The following is a 10,221-nucleotide window of genomic DNA, read 5'->3' on the forward strand; positions in this document are numbered from 1 at the left end:
AAACCGCTAACGCACACTTGCAAGAATTCACCAATAACACAATTCTGTTCATGTTTTAGTAGACAAGTGGAGCTTTTAACACGTTTTTCAGATACTTTCTCTATACTACAAGTATGTTTCATTCACTTAATTTTATTTTAACCTTGGTTGAGCAATACACACTAACAGGGCCCTTTTATTTTTCGGCCAAAGGTATAGATATGAAATGGTTGGTATAACTTTTTACTTTCCCTACTGTGGATTTATGTGAGAGGTATATTTACATTTCGGCTCGTCATTTATCAGATTGTCAGTGATTACATGGATGTATTGCAGTTTGCATTGTTCAGAGTCTTCGGGAAGAAAGCGCGATGGGGGCCTGAAGCAGCCGTTCCCTGCGCTTGCAAACTGCTGCATGCCTGGTGGTCACCTTTAAAGACCCTCACATTAATATCATACTCCCACGCTATGTAGTCTTGTTTTGTCAAGTCTAAAACCTGTGGCCATTTCAACCAATTTAGCTGTCCTCAAGTTCTTGCTAGCTCACTGAAAAGCATACCACCCCGCTTCTATGGACCTAATATATGAAATATTTTTGTATTAATATACTCAAAATTCTGAAGCTGGATTTAAAGTTTGATAACATTTCTTATCCACTCACCGGATGCATGGAATGATATAGGGGGATATATTTATATATATATATATATATATATATATATAGTGACATGACCGATTAAAGCTTATAAAAATATATAAATTACATATACCCTTGTGATTGCGGTGAAATAAATCCATCAGCTGCCATGTTTTCATACTTACCTGGGCAACAGATGCTACTAAGTCGCTTACCTTTTTGCCATCGTTCTCCCGTCCAACTATACAAATGCTAAAAAAAAATGATATTTGCTCATCTGGTTTGTAGCTATACTTCCAATTTAGCCTGGACTATATGCTGAAAGTGGACGCAACTCTCGTGAATAACGAATGTATTATATAAGGTGGTCGTGGACCTGTCCCATCCAGAGAACACGGCATATCAGAGGTGTATTTACCGACCTGTTCTTACTACACTCTAATTTGTCAATGAGGATGAAAAACTTAGATCCTGGGAAATGCCGCACCATCATGGGTATGGGCTGTGATAAAGTGGATCTTCTTGGAAAGTTGTTAGCGGGTTTTGTTTTATGATCTACTTGAGGGTTTTTCGTTGGTTGTTCATTAAGAGGTGAGTTATTGCTATGCAAGCCAAAGGTCAGTGGAAAGGCTTATGGTAGTTGGATATTGTCTCTAATAATGGCCTAGCTTGTCTTTGTGGCTTTTTAGCAGTGTTAGTGTATTTTAAAAACAACTTAGTCAACAAATTTCTAAAGGATGCAGTAGAATAGCGTCAATGGTTACTGGAATCATACAAATATAACCTTTGTAGTGTATTAAGCTGTTTTGCTGGTGGATTAATTCTGTACCTGGTGTGCATAAACGAAACTCAGTATTATTTTATTAAAATCACCAATATACTGTACTTCAACATTTAGGTTATTTTTTTTAAAAAAAATGACCATTCCATTTACTGGAAAGGAGAATGTTGCGATTTACGCCTTCCTTACATGATTTTACAAAACCTAACATTATGCATAAAAAGTCAACCTTTATGAAACTTTATGTATGAAAATACAAAATACATGATTAAAATGTCTTATTTCCCCGCAGTCATTGTCCTGGGATAAGAGAGAGTAAAATAAGTTACCATCTAAAGAAGACCAAGCACAAAACGTGAAGAGAAAGGCGTATACGGTAATAAACGGTAAGTTTCGGAAATATATAACGCAATACATAAGGCAAAGCTGGGAATAATTTGAATCATCCAGCTATTTTTCAGACTCGCTAACCACAAAATATATCTCCAGTGCAATTATACAGCTGCACACAATATATAATATTAATTATAGCTATTTACCCCATTTTTTGAGACAAGCGGGTACACAAGTCAAGCCACACAAGGACAAAGTTACTTAAGACACAGCATCATGATAATCTACCAAACGAATCCCCTGTTCCTAAACTATTTTGGTTTAATACATGTTACCAATAGTATTAGTGTAGCAGAATATATTCTGCACAAAATTACACTTTAAGACACCTTGTATCTGCAACAGCAGGAATATTATATTAATAAAAATAAAGAACCAAAACTCTGACATCACACTCCTCAGGTTAGATAAATTTGATCCCAGTGTGATGCATATTGTCCTTCCTTGAAGACATGAACTCATAAATTATCCATCCAAGAAACCCAAGTGTTGCCGATTATATCCAAGTTTTTAATTCCAGTATTAACTTTGTTGCAAGAGATGGGCGTTATGTGATTCTTCCTCCTGCGGTTTTCCAGATTTATAATCCACTTTGGCGATCGGTTATATTTATATCCCTTAGTAAGTAGAATTCATATTTTTTTAAATAATCCAAAGGAACGTAAGGGATCTTTCCCCTTCTCCTCCAAAAGTAGTGGGTATGTTATGTGAAAACTAACCGGGGACCCTCTTTTATAATTCAGCTCAACAGGCTGTTAAAAAGAGAAAAATTTGCGGAGTAGGGGATTCTTTTTGTGGTCTTCCTCCTACGCTTGCCCTGCTTTACATTTCTGAAACTTCTAAGTCTGGGGAGTTTTTTTTTCTCCTCTCCTTACTAAAGCTTTGCATCTTGTACACTTGAAGTCATAAATTTACCTCCAAACCACTATGACAGGTACATTGATATGCATTTCGTGGACTCTGCTAAATATTAAGTTTTGTATTGATCCGCATCTAAATTAATTGAACGAATCTAAGTATAGCAGAGCAGTCCAAATATTAAAAGTGGGTCATATTTATAGACTGTAGTACATGTCATTTTTCTTTGTAATGTAAATTTTATACTGGTGAAGATGTGATATATATAAGGGAGATTCGAACTTTTATCTTTTGTACCAGGGGTTAAAAAGGCATTTTTAATATTTCATCTCTATAACCCTGCAACCCATATGATGAAAAAATTTGAGAATGTCCAGCTCTCACCTAAGATTCTCCTTGTAAAAATTCAACCAGTAAATCACACTTAATCATTATATGTAATATATGGAGTATTTTTTTTTTATCAATGTACTACATTTTATTGTTTCAGTCATGCCATCTTTAAAATATTTTGTGGTGCAAAGCATTTATAAGATGGAACCACAAACACAATAGGCTGACCATTGTCCAAGTGATTTATTGCTCTGCTGTTGCTTATTTAGGTTCAAGAAAAGTTCACAAGCTGCTGATTTTTTTTTAGAAAAGAATTAAAGCTATGGGCGGTTTTATACTAAAAATTATTCTATTTATAAGGCATCTTAAATCTACACATTTATGCTCTGGTACTGAGACCCAGAAGTGTTAGTACACTGGATTTACCAGGCTTTTCATCAAGAACTGCAGTATTGCTATTGTTATCAGTTCATGCAATATCCTATAGAATTTAGGTTGAATTTATATCATAATATCTTTCTGCAGCATGGAGATTAGTATACTAAATAATTTCCTTTATATCTAGTGTTAATACTATGGATAACACTGTAGTGTTGTTACTGTCTAATTGTTATTGCGAACAGACATTTATTAATTAAAAAGGGCATTTTTTTAATATATATATGTAACCAATGTACGGCTGTGCTGATTCAAATAAATTGGTGTTAAACGCACTTTACTACAAAGACCCGTGAGTGCCCATTTTTCTTTGGTTACATATATCTGGCTATTTTTGGAGCAAATAAAAGCCTGTGTATACTAACAGTATTTTTGAGTGTGCAGCCGCTCCCTTTGGTTTATATATATATATATATATATATATATATATATATATATATATATATATACTATTTAAAATGTAATCTACGAATATTTAGATTTAAAAAATGCACCAAATCAGTGAATGATTACATACCAGGCCATTTCCAATGCACACTAGATGCAAAATACTGTTAATTTTATGCGAAGGCCTTTTTGTATAGTAACAATGTGATTGGATTAAATGAAATATGGTGCTTAAATAATTGTACACCACAATAAATCGTCTGGATCAGTAATGCGGCTACAATTCAAACTGTTTCTGACACTGCATACAGGCTATGGCTTTCACTGAGAATATACAGCACATGCAGGTTTAACTAAAATCTCATATAGCAGCTTCAAATAATTGCATTTCACAAAAGCTGACAAAGCCGTTTTTCCAAAATGGATCAAACAGAAAGTTGTTGAATGGTGGTAGTTATATTTTAACTGGGGTGTAAGACCGCTTAGTACAATAGACATAGACCCCCCTTCCCCCCCCCACCCCTAGTTTTTCAAGTTCTGAACCTTATCCAATCAATCAAGTTATAAACAGCTTGCACAAGCTGGAGTGATAGGGGATTGGGGGGGGTAATCTTTATCCAAATTTCTAGGGACTACAAGGCTAGGTTCTTAAAAATATTGTAAAACATATCTTCAACTTTGAAGGTGAAGAGTAATCTGTGTTTGATCACACTTGAGGGAAAACTATTAACATTTGTTGAAAGAATGAAAGCTATATATTAGTAGCAGAAGACAAACTATTTGACCCTTGAGACTACTGAATTTGAACATTTGTGTATTTTAGATATATATATACATTATATCCAGAATACTCTACTGGGGGATTTGGATAGTGTAAGAAGTTTGCTAATGTCCATCTGTGAATGGTTGCTTGTCAAGCTAGCTCTTTAGACACAACTGGATGAATATAAAAGTGAGGTGGACATTCCTGACTTATGGATTTCTCATATTTTTGTAAATTCTTAATTTTTTGTCTACTATGTATCCATCCCCTCACTTTAACTTCATGATTCATTGGATACATTTAGGAGATGAACCAGTGGAGAGTTGTTACTTCTATATTCCCATTTAGAGCCCACATATCAAGCTTTAAAATGAAGCTTTTTTACTTGAGTTTTTCCTATTACTTTTGAGCAAAGTTATTATGACCAATAGTTTAATAGTAAGAACTGGTTAACACAGTACCATACTTTCTCTCTAGGCAATTGGCAGCTTATACTTTTTGTATACCTCGCTGGTACCTATTTATTTCATTGTGTCTGTTATCTTCTAGGTCGGGTGATTGGAACAGGAGTCAATGCTCATTGATAAGGGTGAAAATCCCTATTGATCCAAGAAACCAAGATGCAGAAAACAGCTTATTATGAAAACTCTGGATTGTTTGGAGGGTACACTTATGCCAAGCCAGAAACATACAGCTACAATACAAGCCACCAGCCCTATTCCCAATCTGCTTTGGAGAATGATTATCCCAGTTCAGCCTGTTCAATTCAACCATCTGCAATAAGAGCTCCTAACCATAAGACTGGTGATCTTAGTGGCAGCTGCATGAGGACAACATCAAATCAGAATGCAAATCAGACACCCAGTATTAATGATCAACCTCACCAAGCACCATCTCTTCCCCCCTCCTCGCCAAGTCATGGCACCTCAACTCAGAAAAAGAGTAAATCCTCCAATTCATCTAATTCTTCCCAGGCTACTATCAGTAAACAGATATTCCCATGGATGAAGGAGTCAAGACAAAATTCCAAACAAAAAAATGCCAGCACCCCTCCAGGTAAATTGAACTTATGTTTAGTTTTTTGCACTCAGCATCAGGGATATAGCAACAAGAGACAGATAGTTCCAAAATAATTTATCTAAACTGGTCTGACTTGGATATGGCCTATAAAATCATCCCTAAAAATAATCTCCCTAAAAAATAAAGAAATCTTCCAACCTCTACCAGTACACTCTGAGTTTTGGGTCAGCATGGATGCCAGTGTCTTTTATCCACATCACAGAGGTTCAAATAATAAATTGTGCATTATTTCTACTGACACTACTCACTGATACGTTGCACAGGCTGCAGTTAGTTAAACCTAATGTTTTTATCCATTATTGGTATAATGAATCCAGAGTGGGATGTCCTTTGAAGGCCCCTCCATTTATTGGAAACATGTGAAAAACAATAATAATTTGATGTCTTGCCTATACTAAGATCATAATTGTTTTCATGTGAGAAAGAAGAATGCAGAGTTGAGAGTGAACAGCACAATGGCCATAGACCATATTATTTTTCATTACATTGTAATGTGTGATCCGGTGCTCTATGTATTGCTGCGGGGCAACTGCTAAGACAGTCAGTAATATACAATTCAAACTAAACCTATATTTTTTATTTGGCATAATAATATTATAACGAGACGATACATAAGGTAATCGTTTATAATTCAGACATATACACATATATCCTATATATATCTATATAGATATATATATATATATATATATCTATATAGATATATATATTGATATAGATATATATGTATACACACACACATATATATATATGTATATATATATATATATATATATATATATATATATATATATATATATATATATATATATATATATATAGATATTTACATATATACCGGTATATACACTCACATATATATTATGTAGAGATAGATAGATTATTATACACAAATACACATGCTTAAAAGTATGCCTAGGTTGTGTTATAACAAAAGCTATTGTACTTCTAGCAAATTAAAATGTATGTGCTTACATAACATAAATCCACCCCAGCACAGTTGTAAATACGAAATACCCATGGTTTACTTTGACCATATGCAGTTATTCCCCACTCTCAGTTGTTCGTAGTTTATGTGCTCATGGAAAGAACATAATTTAACTGGTAGATTAGTTTTGTTGTAAGAGATGGGCTCCTCGCGACTGAAGGGTTAAATATTAACCCGTCCACTTTCACGTGAATCTGTAACACAGACAACTAAAGTGTTGACATCAACTTTTTTCTGCTGATTTATTTATTTTTGTAGTTTAATGTAAAACTCAGTGAAAGGACATCACAGTCTTTATGGGCAAGCATGCGAACATTGGGGGTCTGAGGCTAAGTCTGACCGATTTAAGTGTCAATATTTCTGCTTATCCGGGGTAAGTAATTCTGTGATTTCATGTATTTAACTAGGAGAAAACTGCGAGGAGAAGAGCCCCACGGGTCCCTCATCCAAGAGGGTCCGCACCGCGTATACCAGCGCCCAGCTGGTGGAGCTGGAGAAAGAGTTTCACTTTAACCGCTACCTCTGCCGCCCACGCAGGGTGGAGATGGCCAATCTCCTGAACCTCACCGAGCGGCAGATCAAGATCTGGTTCCAGAACCGCCGAATGAAGTACAAGAAGGACCAGAAAGCTAAAGGGATCATGCATTCTCCTGCCGGCCAGTCCCCAGACCGCAGTCCGCCCCTAAGTGGATCCAACCACGTGGGTTATTCTAGTCAACTGCCGACAGTTAATAGCCTAAACTATGATGCTCCTTCTCCAACATCGTTTGCCAAATCACAGCAAAACATGTATGGCTTGGCTGCTTACACTGCACCCCTCAGCAGCTGCTTACCCCAGCAAAAAAGATACCCGGGTGCAGAATATGACCATCACACAATGCAAAGTAACAGTGGCTTTGCCAATCCCAATCTGCAGGGCAGCCCTGTTTATGTTGGAGGGAACTTTGTTGATTCTATGCCAGCTTCTGGTCCGATGTTTAACGTTGGACATCTCTCCCACCCCTCATCTGCTAGTGTGGACTACAGCTGTGCCGCCCAAATCCCAGCCAACCATCACCACGGACCCTGCGACCCTCATCCCACATACACAGATTTAAGCTCCCATCACACGACTCAGGGAAGAATGCAAGAAGCGCCCAAACTAACGCATCTGTAACGAACGGGCGGAGAGGAGACAAACGCAGACGGGAGACGTACTCATTAAATTACCTCACTTTTTTTGTCAGAAAGAAATTGTTACTGTACCTAATTCTAAGCGTGCCAACAATTGAAAGGAATGTTTTGTCAATGGCCAGCTCCATTCCTCTTTGAAACCCCCACAAGACAATGATACAGACAATATTTTACGTATTTTAAGCATGACAGTGCAATAAAGTAGGAACCAAGGCACAAAAAAACTATTAATGATGTACTTGAAGGTAAGTCTAATAGAGAATTTAGTATTAGCCAGGGTCATGCAAGGGTGTTTTTGTACCAAATGGGCAGCAAAGCAGATGTGGCTTGCATAGAACTCTTTATTTATGAATATAGCAATGTTGGAAGTGCATTGAAATAAGTGATATGTATTTATTTCAAGAGCAGAATTGTGAGAAAAAAAAAAACAAGAAAAATGAGAAAAAAAAACATTTTTGTATTATTATTTATCATTGTCTCAATGTATTTATGTGGATATTTGTAAACGTTACTCAGCATAACTTGGAAGAATGATTTAGGTCCATTGTGGCTACATTTCCACCTCTTTACTTTTTATATTTTATATTATTATTATTTTTGGTCGGAAAAATGAGAGATTAGTTCTAAGCAGTTGTATCTGTGGCTGGTGTATGTAGTGTATGTAAGGGTTAATTAAGGCAGCACATTGTAATTCAATGATTCAAAAAAATGTAGTAATCTCACAATGGGCATTTGACATTTTGAAAAGTTATAAATTACTTTTTTTATTGTCTGGTATCATTTCATTAGTATTTAGAATAAACGGTATATAAACATGTGTATCTGAATAAACATAAAGCTAATAGCAGATCACAGGGCCCCAGAATTATTCCATATGCTTCATATGGGCCTCTATTGCACACAGGTGTCCATCATATGAATATACCATTTACTAGGTTAGACCAATATCTCCAACAATTTTAATGCTGTGAGGAATCTTTTGAATTACATACTTGTTTGCTATAACACCTCTTTTTTAATGGCTTCTTCATTGTTTATGTGGCTTTCATTGTGATTAAATGAAAGTTTGTATATTAAATGTATATTTGGAACTCTAATGCTACCGATTTTTGAAAAAAACAAACAAACAAAAAGATTAAAAAAAGACAATCAAAAATGTAAAAAAATGAACAGAATAGCCCAATGTTTTAAAATGTTAACATGGAATATTGTTAAAAGGGCTTTTTGAAACAATGGAATTTCGTTTACAGGGTAAAAAAACCCCACAGTATTATGTAGGGTTAACACATAAATTATAATAATAAAAAAGGAAATAAAGAAAAAAGTTGTTTTTTTTAAAAAAATAATTAAAGATTACTGCAAATATGGGTGGTATTTATTTACAATGGGGTGCAAACAGGGGAGGGAGGGATACATGAACAGCCCACAGTTAAGAATTCATTATTTACTACTCAAAGCAATAGGCTTCCTACGCATTCCTGTTTGTTTGGCAAAGATACATAACTCCTACACTTACCATGAAAAGAAATCCAGTTCTTGTTGAGTGAATATTTGACCCCTAATGTTCTTAGCAAAAGCCTGTCTGTGACCGCTCCTAAGTAAGCACTGAAAAACCTGTTTATTGTTTCATTAAGACTTCAGGAAGAACATACAGACCCAACATAAATTGTATATTTGAAAAACCTTAAATTGTCCAAATAAAAATAACGATGTACAATTATGACTCTGATTTTTTTTTTTAGTATTAGTACACACCTTTTAGACAACTCGAATGGTTAAGTTTGACAATAAAATTTAATTAATTCTTTATGGACTCTCTCAGCAACACAAAAATGCAATATATATATACTTATTTAATATTCATTTATTTAATATTCATGTCTCCTCGCTATATATCTATATATATATATATATATATATATATATATATATATATATATATATATATAGATATATAGCGAGGAGACATGAATATTAAATAAGTATGGTATTGGAAATTAGAAGGTTCAAATGTCGTTTTTTATTTTTCTATCCCTACTTGTGAAATCACTATGTTATGTATTTCAGGGTAAAGTGGACTCCTTAGTATAATCCCTAAACAAAATTCAGAGAATAGGCCATATCCACGGATACTGATGTATAATATATAAATGTATATTTTCAAGTATGTGTTACCTTGAGAACTAGAGCAAGAAAGAGGGACACAAATACCAAGAGACGCTGTAAGTGTAGAAATAGGAAACATAACAAAATGCTGTACTTTTATATAAAAATGGTTTATTGTGGATATTGTTACATTTGTGGTTAGTTAAACAGATGTTACTGCAGTGCAAAAAACATAAATGCAAAAAGCACAAAGTCACACACACCATGAGAAAAACACATCAATTATATGTAATATGGGCAGATCA

The 10,221-nt window shown here is 34.9% G+C and overlaps 1 protein-coding gene across 1 annotated transcript; it reads left to right on the plus strand.

Moving 5' to 3' along the window:
* Positions 1-1,574: 1,574 nt before the first annotated feature.
* Positions 1,575-9,527, plus strand: HOXD3 (homeobox D3). The gene is given in 4 exon segments (XM_053471358.1): positions 1,575-1,783; positions 5,119-5,170; positions 5,173-5,625; positions 7,045-9,527. Coding segments are annotated over 3 exon segments (1,230 nt in total). The 5' UTR covers positions 1,575-1,783; positions 5,119-5,142; the 3' UTR covers positions 7,794-9,527.
* Positions 9,528-10,221: the final 694 nt, after the last annotated feature.

This window comes from Spea bombifrons, chromosome 7 (genome assembly GCF_027358695.1).
Source record: "Spea bombifrons isolate aSpeBom1 chromosome 7, aSpeBom1.2.pri, whole genome shotgun sequence".
In the NCBI taxonomy this organism is placed as follows: Eukaryota; Metazoa; Chordata; class Amphibia; order Anura; family Pelobatidae; genus Spea; species Spea bombifrons.